This window comes from Papilio machaon, chromosome 8 (genome assembly GCF_912999745.1).
Source record: "Papilio machaon chromosome 8, ilPapMach1.1, whole genome shotgun sequence".
NCBI lineage: Eukaryota > Metazoa > Arthropoda > Insecta > Lepidoptera > Papilionidae > Papilio > Papilio machaon.
Window position 1 is genome coordinate 2,171,180 of NC_059993.1, and position 24,472 is coordinate 2,195,651.

The following is a 24,472-nucleotide window of genomic DNA, read 5'->3' on the forward strand; positions in this document are numbered from 1 at the left end:
AACTGTACCTACAGAATCTGTTACCAGCACTACACTATCACAAATCGATAAACTATGCGAGACGCGTTCTCAGCTGCATGTTAATCAAATTATGACATCAGTCGGGCTTTTAATGTTATTAAATGTACACATATAAAACAACTTTATATTTTATATATTACTAGCTGACGCCCGCAACTCCGTTCGCGCGAAATTTAAAAAAAACTTACTAAGCAGTCTGTATTCCTCCAGACTATGTTCTACATATGTGCCAAATTTCATTCATACATACATTCGCATTTATAATTTTAGTAAAATAGAATATTACAATATTTCAAATTAAATTAATAATAATTAGATGTGTGTTTAATCTTGTGATTTTTATTAGCACATTAAAGCGACGAACTTACATGCGTAGATGTTTGAATGTGGAAGTTGCGAGAAATGGGTCATAACTACGCCAATTCGTAATCACTACCTAACCTAATCCTTTTTAATATTTAAACTTTTTAACAGTCCAAAATATACACATCGATTATATCTAATTTAAACAATACGGAACGCAAATAAAAATAAATCGATCGAAAATAAAGCGTAAAATATACTAAAAAGAAATAATATCCTTTTACTCCTCGCAAAGGCACATCAGACTTTAATATTAGTGTGAAGCGACGTTGGATTTCCGATGAAAGATAAGAAAAATTCTGCCTTAATCAATCTGCGTACATTCCAACTGTATCCCGATTGTATCCCAGATAGATGCATAAAGCTTCCGACTTATACAATATTGATCAACAGCCCTGCCTTTGTTCGCTGAATAAAGAATAATAGAAAGTTAAAAAGCTTCTATTATTTGTTATTTTCTTAAGCGTATGGTAATTTTTTGAGAAATGTTAAATGGATGGATGTTTGTTAGAAGGTATCTTCCGAACGACTCAACGAACCTTGATGAAATTTCGCACAGATATAGAACATAGTTTGGAAGAACACATAGGCTAATTATTAAGTGTCATTTCCACGCGTACGGAATCACTAGTGACAGCTATTGACAATTATTCAGATTTTTAATTTTGTCAAAACATTTGCTAATATGAAGCTTTAACTCATTTCTCTCATCATTCAACTCATCGTAGTTATTGGTCTTTGATTGAAAAAAAAAATGTAACAAAGGTTTACATAATAGTGTCTCACTGTGGGTTTCTAAGACCAAAATCTCCGTTTATAACATATTGTTATCTCTGTTTTGTCAAAGATTATGACAGGGATGACGATATGTTTTATATATAGATTTGATCTCAGAAACTTGCAGTAACACAGTCTATTTAATATCACGTTGTTCTTATAAAAACAATACATGTAAAGTTCACATTAAATTACTTACCTACACCTGTTTCACACCACCACAATACTTACAATAACGTCGTGTGAAAAGTCGTTTTTTTCATCAATTACAGTCTCTTTATACCAACCTGCAAAGAAAGGAAAAAGTATTTTATTACGAGGAATAAATTTAACTCGAACTGTATAAGATATTCAAAGGAAATCGAACATGAAAGCAGTATTATTAAATTTATTCGTTCTTTGATATAAAATTCTATTGAATGAATTACAGAATTAAACATTTAATACAGATGTGACGTTCTAATCTAGATCTTCATTCATTTATCATTCGTTCACCAATTATGACTAAACAAAAAACAAAAGAAATGCAAAACTTTCAATGACTCCAGTACGAATATTTCTAACAAAGCGACAAAATTTGTGCAGCACCCCCTATCGGGCGTAATACACCAAAAACCTCATACTAATTTTGACATTACGAAGGCGTTACAAATATTCGTGCTAGGCTCCCTGATATAAATACATTTCAGATCGTGTAGTATGTTGGCTGGACTAACAGTCAAATCTCGCCATTCGCTGGCGTTACGTTCCAAAAATGTGCCGTGGATATCGAAATCGCCCGTAACCGCTACCCAATGTTTTGGTTGAATACGGAATTAGCCTATTATTCTTTTGCGCGCGAAATATGAAACCCTAATTTTGAGGTTTTACTGTATTTATATAGATATTCTGAAAATATTTAGGACAAAAATCTTTATAACAAAACAAAGGACTACGCGAACAGCATTATACAACAGACTTTAATAAAATTTCACCTTCATCAATATCTCGATCCGGTCTCGCAATACGCGTATAAAACACCACTACAAGAACCTTCCATCCAATATTGATCAAAAGCGCCCAACCCTTTGTTCCCCGTATAAAGAATATAATCAAAACGTAAAAAAAGAATGACAAGTTCTTTTGTTGTGTAGAGTCGTCCTGATGGTGTCCCATTCAGAAAATAATACAAATGCATTGGATTGACAACGAAGGCTATTGTTATTGATAAAATTTCATAAATCATAATATAGATGAAACGTACTCCACAAAAAATACATTTTGTAACATGTTTGTACGTCTTTTTGATACTTGTTAAAATAACTTAGTTATGATAAAATTTCATGACTCAAATAAGACTCATTCTCGAAACCATTTTTTTTTGACAAGAGGTTTTTTTTTTAGTCATCATATTCAACCTGCCCTTATCTCTATGCAGGGTCGGCACGGTATTTACTACACTGCATATCCTCTTTCACACAATCCATCCATACTTTCCTTGGTCTTCCTCTACCTTGGTAACCATCCATATTTAATCTCATTACATTTTACATTTTTATTGGTGGCGGAAAATAATTATTTCAAATTAACAGACGAAAATCTCAATCTTTACGACTTTAGTACCTAATAATTTAACAAAATCTAGATTAAAAATAAGCCAGATTATAATAGCCACTTCGTTCTTCAACAATATACTTTATACATAATACAACTCGTTTTAATCATTTTGTTAAAAGTAATTAAGGCTAATGGAAATTTTAACGAGGCGAATTTACGTAATAAAAACTTACTAGACACAAAGCTTTAAAACTTTTAAAGAGTAATTAAATGGGCAATAATGTAAGTAAATAATTTTATAAATATAACGTTAACAGTTGATAGATTTAACAATCTATACTTGTATTAAAAAGAGAAAAGGTTTGATTGTTTACATTGAATAGGCTCCGAAAATACGAAACCGATTTGCAAAATACTTTCACTCTTGGGAAGTTACACTTTCCTGGGTGACATACCCTATATTTATTACTAGATTTTTTTTTTAATTTCGAGCGAACGAAGTCGTATGCAATTGGTATAAAATAGAATTAAAAACAAAAATAATACTTTTTTTGTAACACGTTAATTTTCTATTACTCACAAAATTTAACAATGTCATTTTGTACTAACATAACAAATTCAAAGATTTAGACAGATGTTAAGATTTCTGTAGTCGCACGACTTTTGAACGATGACTCAGAAATAGAAGGTAATCTGCAAGAAACATAACTATAATAAAGTTACGAGCTCAATACAACAAAATAATAATTACTTTCTCTTATATAACTGTGGTAAAACATACATATAATAGCTTGTCATGTCAATAATGTATTGGAATCCTCAACAGTGTGATCCAATAAGTGCTACATGAGTATGTCAACTAAACAATACTAAACAATTATTTACATCACACTAGTTACGTAAAATGTTGGCTTTACATGGCTTATAAATTATAAATAACCCTCTTTACAATATTTACAATTTCAAAATATTTATATAATTGTTATAAATATAGTAAATAGTGGGTATAAAAAAACTTAGAACAAATTCAAATTTATAATCAAACGAAAAAAACATTTCATAGGAAAGCATGTATTTTTATTGTTTAAACCCTTCAAAATGATAAGGTTTAACATTAATAGTTCAAAAATATACATTCACAAATCTCTTTGTATAGTAGCTATAAAAAATTACATTCAAATGAAACAAGACATCTGACCTCTGAAGCAAAGCTGGATAAAATGTTCACTTCAGTTGCACTGCTTATTCTCTTGAAATGATACAATCTTGTAAAGGAAAAGTTTTTGTTATTTAATTTATTAAAACATTTTTTATTTGAAATATAATAATTAAATTATTTATCAAACCTTATAATAATGCTATGACAAAAATTTATATTAGAACTAGCTGTCGCCCGCGACTCCGTCCGCGCGCAGTTAAAAAAAATGAAAAATAGATGTTGTCCGATTCTCAGACCTACTGAATATGCTCACAAAATTTCATGAGAATCGGTCAAGCCGTTTCGGAGGAGTAGGGGAACGAAAACTGTGACACGAGAATTTTATATATTAGATTTATATAGATTTGTATCTTGTATTGCTCAAAATGTATACAAACGTTTTAATGATATCTTAGTCGTTACTTTCAAACGGTTCCTTGATATTCAAAAATATAATTCGGAAAATGATGGCTTCTTAAATCAATTTAATAATATTCTGCATCCGTTAGAAATCGAACCTGGACCCAGTCATGTCTTAAAAACGTTTCCAGCATGTAACATTGAAAATTACGCAGGTGAGCTAACATATTGTGGCATCCGACAATGTACATATAGACTGTTAAATGCGTCTCAAGAGACACGACAAAATAGTTTACTGATTTATAAAAACATGTTGACTCTGTGCAACGTACTAACGTGCCTACGTTTGCTGCCCACAAACCGCATGCCAATCATAAAAGGTTACTGACACAACTTACTGAGATCTAAAAATTTCCATGACGTCATCGAGTACATCGACCGAAGTCATTACAACGGTTGACAACTTCTCAATATTTAAATGCACACAGATGCTGTTCACAATTTGAAATTGGTAATGACACGATTAATGCCAGACATATTTTTAAAACAAAAAAACTAATAAAATCGTTAAATTTTATAATAAAATTTCAAACGATAAAGTAAAATTGCCCAGTTTTAGCTTTAATTGTCTCTTTACTGATTACATTGAACGTATTTAACCTAGCCTTTTAATTCAATCTTATGACACAGTTTCGTAATCGACATTTCTTCTTAGTTGTGTTAAGACAAAATGTCCCTTACAAAGAACAATGGCAGCCGCCTATACATCAAAATAGTTGAGGCTAAATGATAGCGTCTAAGCATGAAAAATATCTTAAAACGATAAGAATTAGTTGCAGAGCAAATATCTGAAAGAATTTCGGCCCGAGGAAGCCACAAAAAATAGATATTTTGATTTTAATTTTTCGTTTTCTAAGGTTACGTCATAATGACAGCTTGAGAAAATTCGCAATGAAGGTTGTTTTTTAAGTAAATATCTAGTACATGATTTTATTTTGTATATTAAATCAGAACTGTATCGTTATAAATCAGGCAGATAGTGGTTACGAGTAGTTATGTGGCTGATTTCGAAAAATATAAGAGTACCACTAGCTGTCACGCGGCATGTTGGTACTCTTTGCTACGAGCGCCACACGAACTCAACCGACACAAGGCGGAGTATTTGTGACGTGCGTGACATTTTAAATGTTGCCATAACTATAAAAGTGAATAGTTACAACATATTGCGGTTTGCATTTATTTAAAAATGCCTGAAGCCCAAAGAACTATCGTTTTTCACTAATTATACACCTAATATAAATAATAAGTATCTATTTGAAAGTAAGTATTGGAATATCATACGTAATAATAATTTCTAATTCGTACACTTTGCTATATTTACATTTATAATATAATTCCGAAAATACGGCATCCTTTAAATGGTGGGAACACTTTAATGGGCGATAATCCGATTTGTCAATATACATTCTTTAAATTATTATAATGTTTCTGTGGCTTCAACAAAAATAGAATTATTTACGTAAATTATTAAAAAAATATGTAAATTAATTGTATCTATATGACATTTCTAGACGCTAATTTTTTTTTCAACTATTTTTCTGCCATTGTTCTTTCCATTTACATTTTTAATTGGCAATTCCAACACGGCTATATTTTCAAGGATTTATCTTTAAGAAACACACTACTATACCTTTGGAAAATAACATTACAAAATCTGTAGTAACACTGGCTGTACATTTGAATACCCATTGAACAATAAAAATATAATAAACGAATCAATATGTTCAGTCATAGTAAGAAATATCTTCACTTTCGTTTTAAAGCAATAACTACGTGCACTCCGCTTCTAATTGTCGGGTGGGAATAATTGGGCACTCAACCTTTCAATAATTAAGCAGGAAAACAAATAGTTCTAGAGTAGGTATTAAAGAAATATTATCGTAGTCCATCCATAGCACTGGGTACCAACCTAACAAAAATTTTATTTTAAAAATCATAACAGATTTGAAAACTAAACATTCATGAACAGTATCTCGCCATTAAATAATTCCAAACACAGTAATCATTATAAATACGATATAAGGTTTAATAAAAGTATTTTGTTCATATGAGAAATACAGCAATTTTCCCCTTTGGAGTCTTGCCAATAAGGGAAAATAAGTAGTTATATACTTATTGCTCCAAGAAGCCTACACTCAATATATAACAAAAACGAATAACGTTTGAGAAATCGTCATTTATATTTCAAAGAAGAATTCCACATAACGTGGAAAAGCAACATAATTAGCGAAGTAAAATATTGTACAACATTAAAATTGTCTGTAAACATCGCTTCCCAACAGTTCGTTAATTAATGTGGAGTATGCCAAATGTTTACAGGAGCACGAAGTTCGCAGTCAGGCTACGGGTTCAGACTAAAAAGCCTTTACTAATGTTTTATTGTTACACCACAACCGTAAAAATGCAGGCAGCTCGTCCTTGTTTTGCACGGTCGAGTAGTTTTAGAATGTGTTACACAACAAAAATACTTTATTAAATCTTTCCTTTTTATAATATTAGTATCGAATACGTAAAAATTTGACACATTATAAGCGTTTTCTGCTCGCCAGATACAACATTAAAAGTTTAATTGTAGAACGAAGATTACCTTGAATATATGATCTGAGATAGATATGAGTATTGTAAATATGCATACTACCTAAATATAATTATAATATCTTAAAAGTTTCAAAACAAATATTGTTGACTTTTAATAACGTGGATATTTTTAAAATTTAAGTATCCAAGTAAATATCGATCGTATAATAACTACATTAAAAACCATAATAGCAAAGCAATAACAATAATATCGGTGTACGAAGGACGGTATCGAGACTGCTTTATAAAAACAATTTGTTAAGTATAAAAATTTTAACGAGCAAAAAATGCCACGTAATGCGATCTTTATTATTTCTAAGCGATACCAAGCTTTAACAAAACCCTTAATCAGTTTATGGAGAATTTAATTACTGTTATAGGATTCGAGGCACCTGAACAATCTTAAAAAGTTCAACTTTTTTGTAAAACCTTTTTTGGAACGCCTATTGGTATAGGCAGTAAGTTAAGTACCTTCTTACCAATCCCCGATCGAGCAAAGAGGGTCCTGGGATTACCTAAGGAACGCACCGTGATCCAAAACCTACTTATGACGTCTACTAAAGTATTAGTTTATATCAAAAAAGGTTATTAAAAAGCCTTTTTATAACAAAACATAAAATATTTTTCAGGTAAATTTCCAAGTTAAAAACCTATAAATCAAGGACAAGAAACATTAACGGTTGCCTTGTAGATCAAAATATAATCATTACACACACGATCCAGTAGTTTGGCAAAATTAAGGTCATCCTGGTACGTCATATCAATATCGAATAAGGTCAGTGCCAGCGAAGCACTCACGACGACCGTCGACTTAATAGCCGTGGATTATTAATAGATAGGATTTTAATATAAAAAATGCTAAAAATTTACTATTTATGACAAATAATATATAACATAGCTTCTTTAAAGAACTCGATTTCTTCAAATTCATAATTAAGGCCTCAAAGTCAAGGAAAACAGAAGTGGTGTTTAGTGAGGAAAATTAAAATGTAATAGTATATTTAAATACACAATATTGCACTCTAGAGTCAGTCAGGTAATAAAAGTAGGTAAGGAAAACTGTTCAACAATTGCACAGTAAGCCAATGTGAATCCCCAACAATGCAGCAAGAATCCAACACCGAGTTCTTAGCTAGTGCTAAGCCCTAACCACAATCTCACGTTTATAACACTGGTGTCACTGAGACTCAAGTTAAACAATATTAAATATCTATGTTTTTTACGTTTCCTCGATCATTCTTTAAAATAACATAAGAGCTAGGAGTAAGTTTAAGTTAATTCGCCATAAAATATAGATGCTAAAATTTTTCATGAAAAAAATGTATATTTTACCTTTCGGCAGACAATATTCTAAAGTCTTAAAATACAATTTACCTTTTCATAGCAGAAGGCGTTTTATGGAAAAAGTCGATGGCTGTGAAAATTTTAATGAGCAAAAAATATTTAAAACGGCAAAACTTATTAAATTTAGACGAAGCGGAAACTTTAGTGTATGGTACAAGTTTTTTTTTTAATACCGCTAAGAAATCGACGAATAGAGTTCCATATAATAGGGTAAATCCACACCTTAAATAAACTAATAGATCTGAACTTCTGGCAAGAATAAGTACGTTTTATGAGAGATTTCAAAGGCAGTGGTATCAAATCAGTGATAATAGGTTGAAAATATATTCCATCTGTAAAAACGTTGTTCTAAACGTAGCTTACACTCAGAATTTCAACGCTTTAAATATAAAATTAGTTCCTATAGCTTTTTACAGTAAAAATACTAGGTATTTAACGGCACAAAAAATACTCTCCGTACAACAAAGAGTAATAAAAGTTGTTGTAACGCACAAAAGCTGAGCAGGTGTATATTTTAGCACAAAATTCAATATAATCTCCCTCGTAAGTGCAAAGTGGAAAAAGTGTTTTGAACATTTAATGGAACATTTAACGACTTCCTTTTATATTGCAGCCCGAGGAAATTTGCTAAACAAAGAACCTTGAAAAAAATGTTAAACACAATGCCTTTGATAACAGAAAAGAGGCAAAATGTGAAACCCATATAACAGAATAACAAAGGAATTTTTTTTATATTTATAACCAACTGTTTTTTAAATATCAAACGAGCTTAATATTTATTTAATGACATTCATAAGTATTAACAATTCATTGCTTGTTAAAAAAAAAAACTAAAAATGAGGTAATTCATCCAAAAATATAAATCAATAAATTTTTACATCATTGTTTAACAATTATTATTAATCTGTTTAGTTAGCAAATAACAAGTGTACTTATTCTGACGACGCGACGCAATGTTTGCTACGGACATAATGAAAAGCTGTTGTACAATTAAATTGTCGACAGCAGAACGCCGCCGCCGGCCCTACTTTACCCACAACTTACTGCAATTCTTTGCAAACTCATACAACCGGTTGACAGTGTTTTGCAACAAACTTTATGACAGACATTTTTTTTTCAACAACCTCTGGACAATTCCCTATTAGACCATGACATCGGCTTGGTTAGATATTTGCAAAATATTAATAGATCTCTGTTTCGATTCATGTTAGAGAACTTCGTCAAATACTACAATGCCTATTCCTGTTCATCTTTACACCTCTAACCGTAGGTTTCCATTGCCATCTGTTCATAAATTAAGCGAGTTCTATTTGCAGAATGAATTCGCTTTTCAATTTACCGAGTCTTAAAGATTTTCATAGGCAAATCATGAACCGACGGTCTACACGATTTGACGGTGACACGTATAATATAAACACCGGTAGGGCTGCAAGTAAATTGATAAAGTAATTACAGTCCACCTCAGAACATCAGCGAGGCGTCAGGCTAGCACGCGAGCTTTAATGAAGGCTTGATCGCTCGCTCGCCCACTGCCTACTGTGCATACAACAAAACTGGTAATTGAAATTTTACTTCATCGGAAACTTCTAGAATTTGTATGTTTTTATGGTAAGTCTGATGTTGTGGTTAGAAGAAATGTAAATATTATAATTTTTCATGTTTGGATGTATGTTAGTTGATCACTCCAGAACGACTAAACGAATTCGGATGAAATAGAAACATCTCAATAGAAACTAGTCAGGAAGAACACATAGTAAACTATTTATTCCGTAAAATGCACAATTCCTATATTGTCATTTGCCTGTCATTTGTTTTTGGATTAACACACTTTTTTTTAAATTTAAAGAACAAAGTCGCCAGCATCATCTTTATTGAATACATATTACATTCATAAAAATTCCTCAACACTTCAAAAATAGTTAGTTAGTTTCCGCTCAAAAGTTTTAAAGCAAGCCAAGACGACGAAATTATTGAGGGGCAGCAAAAGCCTTCCTCATAAATAAATATTCAAGTCGATTGAGATAAGAAAATCACATCTTACAAAGTGATGTATACGTCGGAAAATAGTAAGTACTTCATTTAGGTACTTATGATTACTTACTATGAAGTAATTATTATTTTTACTGTTCTGTTTCATGTATATTCTGTATATTTTATAAATATCCTTTTGATCATGTAAACATCAGTGTAAATTTAAAAGAAATATTAACACATTGATTTCGAAACGGTTAATAAAATTTTAAGCTTGCTTGACCTATAAGGCTATTGTGCATGCGCAAGCGATGAAGTTCAAAGAGCATACACAATGAATGTCCAGGTAAAAATATAGTTATCCTTTGGTTACTATTTTTACTACACTTTTGCTATCACTAGATAACTTCATTTATTTACTAAATAACTTTATTATAACACTGTGCAGTGTTGTTAATTATGCAACGTTTCTTAAAAAAAAAAACTTGAGAGGTGTCAAGGGACACCCGGATGGAACGATGTTCCTATGAATTTTCGTTATATATTGTCACGTCGTTGCCATGGTTACTATAGCAATAAATGTCGTGACAACTTTTCGTAAGATTTTTTTCCGTCTAGCCCCCTTTCACAACGCGCGATAAGGAACTTCGTTCCAATAATAAAATAGTATTTCTAGCGCTCGTATAGAACTTAATGATGTTAAGTATAGACATTTTTCAGTTTTGTATTTGCAGAATGTATTAAGATATGTAGAGTGAATTAGTGTACGAATTTGAAACTGCACGAATGAGGCGTCGCTGCAAAGTTCACTGACATCTGCAACAGTTACTCGAGTGTAGGCTGCAACCACATCACGTGATTGAACAACACAGGCGATTGATCATGTTGTAAAACCGTGCATTTCCACTGCAGAAATTATTGTATAAAACATATTGTTATCTTTTTTTACAAAGAGAACGAAAGGGATGATAATATATTAACATGTTTCAGAGTTTTTATTTTTATTTTACAGTAAATATTTTACGATTTTTTCCGTAAATGGCTAAGACGAATGTTAGCAAATTTTGATTTATGCTTTAGTTGGTATTGGAAGCATTACAGAATCTAGCGTGATATACTAAAGGGTAACCTATCCATGTTGTTGCGAAATCTTTATAAATACCGTATTTGGTGGCTGGTGAGTTCTTTGGTCGTTTGATCTGACTCCAAATAGAATAAATCTAAAATAAGGAGGCCCGTTAAGGAGTCTCGGGCTTATTCAAACCGCGTTTAGCATTCTGCACTCGAGTGCACCAACGATACATGTTTTTTTCTTAGTTTATAACAAGTTGAGTTCATATTACATAGCACAGCACCTGTATTCGTAAATTTAACAAATATTATTTTCACTTCATTATCAATAATATCTTTAAAGCATATAAAAACGGAGTCCGCAGCATAGTGCTAAATGCCTTATAAAAATTGTAAATACTTTCTCTTGTTACTATTATTATTTGTATGTTTTGTTGTTATTTTTAGTAGTTTAAGTAGTTTACCATGGAACTGGCATGATCATAAAAACCAAAGTCCCTATAAAAATAAAGCAAAAAAATCATGTAAAATATTACAATATTTTATTCAACCATTGTACTTTGATAACTTTGACAAGATCGTTAGACCATTTTGTAAAAGACGCGAGACGCTGCGATTAATATAATTTCTTCAAGATATTTCAAAGAGAAGAAATCAATTAAATTGCCCAAAACCAGCAGGTGAATTTGTAAAAGTGATTAAAGGAAGACATTAATACGGCTTTAATGAAACAATTAAAATGCCTAAAACGTCAGGCTGCGAGGGACGCCACTAACTTTATTCCACCCTTTTATATTATCCTCACACCCTAAACAATACCCGGATGTGGTTTACGCATTGAGAGTTTTACAACTTAACTTATTTTGATTTCCCTTTTAACAATCATGAATATATTAACTAAATACAATGTAATTTCAGTTTTTGGAACGAAGTTCCTTATCGCGTGTTGTGAAAGGGGGCTAGACGGAAAAAATTCTTACGAAAAGTTGTCACGACACTTTTTGCTAAAGTATGTATGTTAACGAAGAATGAGCGCTACTTCACCATGGCAACGACGTGACAATATATAACGAAAATTCATAGAAATAAAATGTACTTCTTGTGAAGACTTAAGTTTTTTATTCATAGAATAAACATTGGTTCCTTCACTAATTAATCGAAAGGAACTTCGTTCCATCCGGGTGTCCCTTGTTGAACACCTCTCAAGTTTTTTTTTTTAATTTCGTACGGAGTCGCGAGCGACACCTAGTAAACTATAATAAAAAAAATATTTAAAAACAGAACATAACCTTGCGTATTAATTCCCTTTGTAATTAATTCACAAATTAAATTGTACGGTGCTACCTACGTATTAAAATCATGACCGTTCAAATTCTAAGTCACTTCGCTTCCAAACTTTCATATTTTCCCTGCCGCCTGTCGGCAAGAGACAGGCCTGACATACAAAGAGTAAGCTAAGTTCTTGCTAGGTTCTATTACTTAAACTTAATTGAGTTGTTAAGGTTTACCTCGCGATTTCAATCAAACCTTTAAGCACGCAATGAGTGCGCAACTTACGTCAGCCAGTTATTTTAACTATGAGTTTTCACTACCCAAATACATGTATAAAAACATTTTGTTTGGAACAGAATAATCTAATATATTAAATTCTCGTGTCACAGTTTTCGTTGCCATACTCCTCCGAAACGGTTTGACCGATTCTCATGAAAATTTGTGAGCATATTCAGTAGGTCTGAGAATCGGCCAACATCTATTTTTCATAACCCATTTAGTTTTTTTTTTAACTGCGCGCGGACGTAGTCGCGGGCGACAGCTAGTAAGGATATATAAATGAATGTTTTAGCGGTAGACTTTGACTGTAAGCCTGTTGCAGTGAATTAGCTTTATAACAGCTATATGACTATTTTAAACCGCGGGGGCAGTAGACTGTAACCCTCCAATAGAATAAGAGTAAAACAACTTATTATATTATGATTTTATACTGATCATTATTATAAATAACTTGAATTTCATACACCTAAGGATTAAATTTCACAGTTAGCAATACAGTTTTAATTTAATGGTAGAAATGTAAAAAAAAAAAGTTATTTTAACTTAACTAGCTATTGGAGGAGGCTTTAACCGCATCAGGCGGTCCTTACAATTAAAAATAAACTAGAAACTTTATATTTAAAAATGTTGTTCATTACTTAAGTAAAGGGTTTTTGTAATGATAATGTTAATAGTGCATATTTTATATTTGGCATAATGTTTAGTCACTGTTATTAATTTTTTGGTTCACAATTGCACATGTACTATATCTAAAAATGAAATGTTTTATAAGTATTCTATGTAAAACTTGTAAATTGTAAGGAATGAATAAAGCTTTATTATTATTATTATATGACTATTTTGGCAATGGAAGCCCACGTCAATTACAACACATAACCTTCGTAGAAAGTAATGTCGTTCAACAAGTACGCCATACATAAGTGTACAGAACCACTCCGTCTACGTCAACGTGTTCTGTTTGTAGTAGAAACGGGTCCCTAATATATTACAATACATAAGAGTACCTTCGTATTATAAAAAAATGAGTTATACAAATTAATCCTTATATGTACAACAATCTTACTAATATTATAATTGCGAATGTTAAGATGAATGGATGGATGGATGTTTATTTGAAGGTATCTCCGGAACGGCTCAACGGATCTTGATGAAATTTGGCACAGATGTAGAACATAGTCTAGAAGAACACATAGGCTACTTATTAAGTTTTTTTTAACTTCGCGCGGACGGTGTCACAGGCGATAGCTAGTATAATTATAACTATGAAACTATTAAATAATAATCTACATAATATGAATAACTTTATTTTATCAAAACATATCCCAGACTGATATGAGATACAACAAAATAAAAAAAAACCAAATGTACACGACTTGCGAATGACAACACCTCACTGTTGCGATGATATCATCTTTCAAATGCCTTTAAAAAAATATACAACCACTTAGAACACTTAAATATATTGTCCAAATTATCGGAGCCGTTTGCCTATTTTTATAGACGTAGTGAACTTTAGCATTTGTTGTCGACATCCTTGACCGCTCGTTTGCCTTTGTGAGTGATTCCAAGAAATTCTATTAATATTATAAAGAAAATTACTGAAATCAAACAAGGGTAAGTACAATTAATTTTAAAGTATTTGACATTTGAATAAAATTACAGCTCATTGATTACAGAATCGTTTAGCACTTGTTTTATATTCATTACAATTTGATTGGCAATCATCATCATCAGCAGCTCACTATACGTCCTCAACGGAGGGCTAGGATCCTAAGATGGGGGTGACTAGGCCATAGTCAACCACTCTGGCCCAATGCGGGTTGGTTGTCTTCACACATATCATTGAATTTCTTCTCAGATATGTGTATTGCATCACGATGTTTTCCTTTGCCGTAAAATCGTCGGATATATTATTTATAAATCGAAAAACATATTGGTACATGGCGGGATTCGAACCCAGGACCTTCAGATTACAAATGAAGTTCTTAACTCTGTGCTACCGCCGCTCTCCGACCGATTAGCAATACCAATTGCTAATTGAAGACACTACATTTTGTACCATATTATAATGGACCGTAAACGTGTAAACTTTAAAACTTATGACAATCCAATTTCATATTCTTGTATTTAATTACCTCATAACTAAATATTATATTTAACTATTCCCGCACACGTAAAGTGTATTTAATTTAACAATTAAAAACACATAAACAGTTGCAAAGATCGTATAGCAACTTAGCAACCCACGCGGCGAAGTAATAAAAGTGAAAGAGTAACATAACGAAACCGCGCAACGGTTCGCAAACAATATGCGAGCCGGTCTGATAGTAATCACATCAAAATTTAATTATATCTAGTATACATTCAATGTACGCCATTTATTTTAATAAGTCGGTGCCGAAATAATTAGGTGGGGAAGGAGGAGAAGGGGGAGGTACAACCTTGTTCGTGCCTTCCTACTTCTATTGATGATATTTAATTAATAACTTATATGTTAATACGCATTTAAATACATTCCACGAGGATGTGTAGAGAACACATTGTCGAATTATTGTTAAACCCATTTAAAAAAAATAGCTGTCGCATGCGAATCCGTTCGCACGGAATAAAAAAAAATAATTAGCCTCTATGTTCTTCCAGACTTCATTTTCTTTCGAATGTTGCACTGCAATGAATATATTCAAATTACAAACTAACACAATATACCTTAATAAAGGACGTGGTTAAAAGAAAAAAATTGCAAGGTAAAGGTCATTCAACTGCGGACAAGAGTCCAATGGATTACAGGGTACAGCCACGATGACTGTTATTTATGTTTTAAAACACAAACTCATCATCGTAATTACGGCATGTCTGGCCATGTCGGCTGGGAATGAAACGCATAATTAATATGTAACTTTACCCTGTAATATAAAAATCCCTTGACGCGTGATCCTTTCAATCGAAAGATGAAAGAGTAAGAATTACATTTAAATCTTTTAAATTATTTTTTATTTTAATTAAATTCTCTTGTAACTACAAACAATACTTTACATTAAATATATTTTCACAAAAGTAAAAAGGATTAATCTTACTAATATTATAAGTACGAATGTTTAGATGTATGGATGTTTGTTGGAAGTATCTACGGAACAGCTCAACGGATCTTGATGAAATTTAGCAAATACGTAGAGCATAGTCTAGAAGAACACATAGCCTACTAATAAAGTTTTCTTTTTAATTCTGCGCGAACGGAGAAGCAGACGACAGCAAGAATCTTCATAAATATATCGCTCCAAAATTATTATTAGTTCTTCCCCGAACATCAAATCATTCACGAGTTATAAATATTTAGGGCAGAGTAATTTTAGTACTAAATAATAATAAAACACGAAGAGAATTCGCGTAGAAATTCTCCTATCTATTTTAAGAGTTACATACAAAAAAAGGTATGTAATCCAAAAGTCCCAGTATTACTCAACCAGAGGGCGGGTCGCGGTCGGTTTCAGCAAACCTTCTGCACGCGGCTTATACTTATTTAAATTAATTTGATGTCTGAACTAATAGTAGAATGATGCGAAAATATTTACGAACAATTAAAAACATTAATCTAATATATAAAATTCTCGTGTCACAGTTTTCGTCACCGTACTCCTCCGAAACGGCTTGACCGATTCTCATGAAATTTTGTGAGCATATTCAGTAGGTCTGAGAATCGGCCAACATTTATTTTTCATAACCCCCCCCCCCCCATTTTTTAACTGCGCGCGGACGGAGTCGCGGGCGACAGCTAGTTATTTATAAAGCGTGTAATAAAAGTAGACATTATAAGATTTAATTACCTCACTGCAAAGATTATTATAGACGGATATTATAATATAAGTAATCACGTGTAATTGAAGATGCTCACCGCAATGTCTTACAGTTAGAACGGCCACATTACAGCTAAAGGTCAGTCATCATGAAAACTAGTTATGCGCGACTCCTTACATTACTATGCGTTTAACTCAACATTACACCCTTTTTCCACTAGGCGACAAGTCGTTCGCGATCGCTAATTAGCTAATTACATAAGAGTGGCGGCGACGCTAGTAAAATCAAAGATATTTATCATATGTACCAATAAGAGGAATAATGCGTAACGCTACTGACCAGAGTGAAATGTTTGTAGGTAAATATTTCGCATTTCCGCTCTATAACTGAGTTATTTTAATTTCTTAGTGTGTGGTAAGCACATTACTCATAGAAGTAACAGTTAATCTAGTGAAAAAGAGGACTAACTGGGATCATTACTCAACAACCGGTCTCGGGAATAACCAACATATTCCAGTTACGATTGCCAATGCTAACTACGGTAACACAAATTATTTTCAATATTTCACAGATATTTTGCCAAAGAACACGTTGGTGCAGGGACAAGTTGATAATTTAAAAAAACGCTCAACGAGACAATATTTTTGGAACGAAGTTCCTTATCGCGCGTTGTGAAAGGGGGCTAGACGGAAAAAATTCTTACGAAAAGTTGTCACGACACTTTTTGCTATAGTAAGTATGTTAACGACGAATGAGCGCTACTTCACCATGGCAACGACGTGACAATATATAACGAAAATTCATAGAAATAAAATGTACTTCTTGTGAAGACTTAAGTTTTTTATTCATAGAATAAACATTGGTTCCTTCACTAATTAATAGAAAGGAACTTCGTTCCATCCGGGTGTCCCTTGACATCTCTCAAGTTTTTTTACTTCAGAACTAAGTGCAAATGGCAAATTTTAAAATAATAATTTCCTGATAATTCTAATCAGTGGTAAGAAAAAGGTAGAAAAACTGATATTCATTGATTAAATTACAATTAAAAAGATTTCGTTAATACACAGACACATGCAAACCAATAGAAACAAGTTCAACATCAAAAATACACATAACAACCGAACCGAAGTAGATACAGTGATACAGCTAATTCGTCGTTGACATTTGACATTTATAGAAAATGTCACCAAGCCTTTTTTATTCGAAGGTCAATCAATCAATGAACTTATGTTAACTTACGATTAATTAGGTACCTTTGTCTAATTAATCTGCACGCAAAATATGTTTGTATAAAGAGCAGTGACAATTAACAGTTATACTTGTAAGAAAAGTAACTTAGTTATAATGAAAACATTGCTTTTAATATATTGAAAACATCAGAATCGTTCACGATGCAATTTTATGATTCGTTTACAAAAATGGTCGGAAGTGAGCTCCAGGCACTTTACCCGCTCTCAGGGGTTCTTAAATAAACTAAGATTTTCCACTGGGTATATAGGATCAAAGGGACAACATGAATACGTTCTTACAACTAAAAAAACACGAAAAATAAGTCTTAAGATCCAAAACCAAGTCTACATTATAATCTTAGAGACGGAACTTTACAACAAAACTAAACATTTCGTGGCTTTTTCAATTCAAGTAACTGACTATATCGCAATCAAATATGTAAGCTATAAGCATCTAATTTTAATAAGTATACACAATTTCTAACCTTATAACGGATCCCATGTAAAATGCTTCGCAACTGCATGTCTTTAAAAAAATCAGATAATTTTTTTTTAAGAATTATTTTCTAGACCAGTTCGGTGTTTACATGTTATAGTTTATACCCTAAAACATGGTGCGAGATTTTGAGTCACAATCGCTACGCTAGTGTCGCAAGTTTCCCATCATTGATAATTGTGTCGTAATACCATTATTCTCTTTACTCACGGCATTTATCAAGATTTACTCATATTTAGCTTTCCGAATGTAACAATACTTAGTTAGGTATTGTTTCAATTCACGTTCCCTGTTATTGTATACAAACGTACAATTTAGAATTAAATTGACCTCGCACGTCGTTTAAATCCAATGAGTAAAATGTGTAGACAATAATCAAATTGATAAAGTTCAGTCCGTTAGACGGACAACAATTTTTAAAAAAAACTGTTTTTTCGTTATGTGCATCGCAGATATATCGTGTTCGCCAAATATTTTTTTTTCGATATTCAAGAACTCCAGTTTTATTACTTGTGAAGATGAACCGTCAAATATTCGTAATATTTGGCAAGTAGGAAACATGAATATTAAAATCATACCTAAAACGGTCAACGTGACCCCCCCCCCTGGCCAATACGTGCGTAAACGGCTATGTGACAGATGCCCGCCCACTAAATAACCGATCCTAAGCTAATCATCTCGGCGAGTAGGTGGAAATGATTTTAGGACAACCGTTATTGGAACCAATAATTTGCTTAACAAGATTAATAATCAAATAAAAACTAGTATGTAGACTGTGCCAAGTATTTGTCAGTTTTTGTCCGCTAAAAGGATAAAAAAGTTGGTTTATTACCTGTTTTGGAGAGACCGTGGCCTTAATACGTTCGTGCTACTACAATTTTTACAATGTCTTCAAATATGTGGCCTACATTTTATTGAAGTCTATTAAACTCGCTAAGCGAGTTGAACTAAAGTATAATTAAAGACATCTCACTATAAGAGTCGCCAGCACTTAAGGTATGAAACAAGCGAATCTAAAACGACAAGCCAAATCTCGAACATTTTAAAATGCACCTCAGTCACATAGCTTCCGTCAGAAGTATTGTATCGGTCAGTCACGAAGTTAAAGCTCACGAATATAGAAACTGGACAGACGACGTCTTTACTTCGTGATGGGAAGTGTCTGCCGATGGTAGGAAGCGTGATTCGCCACGCAATATAAGGCCATGCCTCGCCAATTCGAACAACTTTCGATGCAAATGACCGGTCACTATTGTTACATCCGATGTTATCGTTCAGGTACGCTAGACATGATGTTGGTAGGGTCGCCAAATATATCCGTTTGTTAAAACTTTTGTTATATATAGCTAATAATATAAATTTGTAAAGATTTCCCCTACCAGTCATTGTCGCAAAATAAATTTTCCTTGTCACTCCATCATCATGTAACTCATAATTACATTTGATAAAAATATAGATAGTAATGACATTAAATGTGACTACGACCTTCCATTCAGATTTTGAACATTTTCAATCCATAGACACACAAGCATAGAGCAGAGCGAGTCGTCTGGTCTTCATAGTAAGTACCGTTAGCCGGATGCCGCCACGGCGCTTGTTATGCAACCCATGTCACTCGGACATCTACCACAATGCCATACCACTTTATTACACGCATTAATTAATATATATCGAATCAAAAAAAGCAAACAAAGTATAGCTAGTTTCATCGTAAAGTTTTAGTCTACTCTACCTAAGTTCTTTATGCAACATTTATTAGTCGAGTCGCAACAGAATTGCATCTTATCCCAGCTCAGACATATGTGAGATGAGAATATAAATAATTTAACGTTGATACATCTTGCGCTTCAAGTCGACCAAAGAGCTGAAACTAACAGCAAATGTAAAATTTTCCACGTCGTTGCAGATTGCACCTCGAACTTCGTCTCCTTCACAAAGACTACATGAAATGTTTTAGAATACACTATAAAATACCAAAACACACGCGTAATGTTTCCTTTTACATAAGAATGGTGACAAAACTCTCGTATTTCAACGGTGAATGGGTTAATTTAAACTTAACAATGAAGACATTTGACTGTCGTTACAACTGCATTACCAGGCGCACATAAAACCATTTATCAATAATTGTATTACAATATCCGGTTCGTTGTACTATTTATTAAATCGATTTTCTTTTTTCATGGTCGGGGATTTTTTTTCGTATTTTCGTAGTACCAATTTGGTCAAGGAGCCGAATTAATTAAAATGAGTTACTTTTTTATCTTAAGTCAAAATGTACCTACTAATTATGTGGAAATTCGTTGCAAGTTTTATCATTAAAACTTTATTAAATAATAATTTTATTTGATTTTTTTGTCTTTTGCAGTCCATGTTTTAAAGAAACGGCAATAAAAATATTTTATGTGGGAATAAGTGTTTTTCGAATTACGTAAAAAATATCGGATAATACCTTAGGGCCAATTAAAAGAAAACGGGAAGATACCATCGCGTAGCGGACTCTGACGTGCGGAGGATGGGATGCGTCCCTATCGAGGGCCTCTCCGATCGCCAGATTATCGTCTCTCCAAGCAATTTGTAGAGATTTTCCGCCAGAATTTCTCAGCCAAATAAATTGATCCTACGTATATATTTGAACATCCTGTATAATCAATGTTAAATTAGGTCATACTCTCAGTGGAGAAAAAGTTATGTAAAATTAAATAACTGTCTGTCAATGCTTGTACACGTAACTTTGATCTAAGTGAGTATTTAAAAAAGATTATGTCATAAAAGGGTGTCTTAACATTATACTAAAATGAACTTTAAGGAAGAGCTAAAGTTAAAGTACTACTGGTGTATGGTGCCACAAAGAAAGTGGTCCTGTTCCTTTTTCCATCTCTTTTTCCTTGAAATGAGGCCTCTATATACATAATGATTATGAATACATCTGCTGTTCTTATTACACACGTAAAGAAGCAACTTTCAGTAGCACTCGAGGAAACAATATTAATTAACAATATAAATTATTTAAAACCGGAGTTAAAGACAGTCGCTGTGGCCGATATCGGCCGGGACTACATTACATTGTTTAAATATTTTTTATCTATAAATTTATATCATTAATATAAATTTATAGATAAAAATATTTATATCCATAGAAAGTGAATTCCAAAAACAAAATAGGCTAAAATATACATTATTGACGGTCGAGTTGGCGATTGTAGCTTTTATGGCGAACACAATTATATCTAAGGACTTACTATCCAAAGTTTAAAGTTGCGGAGAGAGGAGTTTTTATTAAATAAAATCGTACTTAGGTTAGTTATTTTCACTACTTTTGATCTTTGACTTTGACAGTTTATTTTATAAGTGGTCAAAGGTTTTTATTTTATACAGCCGTAAGTTATGTATGCTACCAAAATAAATTAAAAAAAATACTCTATTTAATTCGATTAAAGTTTTTTAAACCAAACGTATTATTTATTTTAATTTTTATTGCGAAATGTATCTTAAATTGATTAAAAATAATAAAAATCTGACATTTATATTGTTTAATTATTTCATAATTTTGAAGACACGGAACGCAAAACTACGAAGTAGCAAAGAGTATGTAACCATTTCATAGTATACTAGCGAAATGTTTACATACTCTTTGGCATTATCTGTTATGGTTATTCAGTTGAGATTTAAACATAATTTTATGTTATGTCTGTTACTGTTATGGCGTCTCCGAATCCTCGAGATTTAGAATCAGGTGAAGCTGAGGTCATGATACCCGGAACATCTTCTGGGTCAGCAGTACGAAGAATAAATCCGTACTCGGAGGAATTGTTGTAAGTCACATTAACGGTAGTAAATTCTTTGTAAATTTGTATTGTAAGGTTGGATATGAGTCACAGAACCGAATCAGTCAACCCCGACACCACGTGGTACTTTCTGCCCTACCCCTAGAGTGTATATGAAAAGCCGGAGGCGCGGAGGGGGAGCAGCCCCCGCCCGCTGTAGCAAGGCGCGGGGGCCTGTGCGAGCCGTAGCGGCTGAGGCTGGTCGCCGAAGGCGACCAAAAAGCCTCAGCTGCGGAGGCGAGTATAGGCACCCGCGCCTTGTTACGCTAGGGCGGAGGGGCTGCTCATCCCATAGCGCCGGAGACGTTGCAAATTTCTTTTGTTAGGGAACCATATTCTGCCCATTTCATATGATTGTTTTAAAAATTAAAATAATTTTTTTTTTTTTAATTTATTTTAGTAAATAATAAATAAATTACAAACAAATGTCAGTTTTTTATTATTTTTAATCAATTTAAGATAATATTTCGCAATAAAAATTGAAATAAATATGTCTTTTTTTTTATTTATTTTAGTAAATAATAAATAAATTACAAACAAATGTCAGATTTTTATTATTTTTAATCAATTTAAGATAATATTTCGCAATAAGAATTAAAATAAATATGTCTTTTTTTTTATTTATTTTAGTAGCATACATGACATGGCTGTGGCTGTATAAAATAAAAACCTTTGACCACTTATAAAATAAAACTGTCAAAGTCAAAGATCAAAAGTAGTGAAAATAACTAACCTAAGTACGATTTTATTTAATAAAAACTCCTCTCTCCGCAACTTTAAACTTTGGATAGTAAGTCCTTAGATATAATTGTGTTCGCCATAAAAGCTACAATCGCCAATTCGACCGTCAATAATGTATATTTCAACCACAAAATATTTTAGGCAACCTATTTTTGCTTGTCCCTTTCAACAGTCAACTGCATTATGAATGTGATCACAAAATTTTAACAGTATTTCCGTGGTACTGTAGACTGACAATGCTGATCAAAAGTTTTTTAAGTGCAAAACAATGTTTAAATCAAAAAAATAATTACTTCAAAAATAACATCATATTTATTTTAATTTTAACAAAATTTTACACTTTTAATTTATATACTTAACTGTTGATAAGTCAACAGTTATGAAATAAATATTGACACTTGTGCAATGAAAAGTGTAATATCTCTTGATAGAAATAACTTTTTTCATTACGTAGGTTGCTATTATAAAGACGTGACTATATAAATATTTGGACCTACGATACCAGTTTTAGAAGAAAAAGAAATACTGAAGTAAAGTTATGGTTTATAGTGTAATGGCAATCCATAACGCATTGCTCCACATTACTCAATTTCCTATATTAAAAAAAACAGTAGATTGTCAAATAAACATAATAGCGTATATCTCAGCATCATCATAAGAATTTACAATCTTACATTACAACTCCATTACAGCATGTTTTGATGAAACAAAACAATCTGAGTAGCAAGATGGATAAATTAATTTTTTTTTCCTTGCATACTATATTTTTACAGGTCAATTAAAATAGGAAATATACATTAATTGTATAAAAACAGTGAAGTGTAGAAAAGTTTAAAATTTGCATTAATTTGATTAAAAAAAACAAAGTATGAAAATAAATAAACTGAAACAAATTAACTTTATAACACTTCAAACTACAAATTTAAAAACAATATTGGAAACAAAACTTTGACATAAAGTGGACTGAAGTGGTTTAAAACTTTATTTTACTTTTGACTACAAAATGCAATGCAATGTTAACAAGCGGGGAGATGACAGCGGAGGCGGCAAGGTTCCTCTCACCTCGTAAGTTCAATGCTGGCTCCAGCGGCGTCCCCAACACGGCAATCAGCTGCGCCACTGCCTGTACCACCCATAGCACACCCCACATGTCCCACAACCACATCACAACACTACACTATCTCATTGTTGGCACAACATTTACAAAACTTAACCAATGCGAACACCTAACTATGCTAATAACTCCTGTAGTTGGCACGATCATACTTTGAAGAAAAACATTGCAATGGGGCTACTGGCTAACGTTGCCTATTCGCCTTATTACATTATTTAATCTAAAAAGGTTCAGTATCACTGTCCGAATGTTATTAAAACAAAGACAGTAACTGCACGTCATAACATTTCGCAAAATGCGAACACACACAACATCCACAGCCGACGTCGCGGCGAGTACTAGGGTTGTCCTGTATTGTATTTCAAAGTGCCGTAATGTGACAGCAGTCAGTAGTGGTGTGGTGGTTCTTGGTAGTAATTGGTAGTAATAGTGGCCAAAATGTGA

The 24,472-nt window shown here is 32.6% G+C and overlaps 1 protein-coding gene across 1 annotated transcript in view; it reads right to left on the minus strand.

Annotated features, from left to right (window-relative positions):
• LOC106720604 overlaps positions 1-24,469 on the minus strand; it is a 131,840-nt gene extending 107,371 nt beyond the window's left edge. The window contains exon 1 of the mRNA XM_045679155.1: positions 23,977-24,469. Within this exon, the coding sequence (XP_045535111.1) occupies positions 23,977-24,079 (103 nt within the window). The 5' untranslated portion in view covers positions 24,080-24,469. The remainder of the gene's footprint in view (positions 1-23,976) is intronic.
• Between the last annotated feature and the right edge of the window lie 3 nt (positions 24,470-24,472).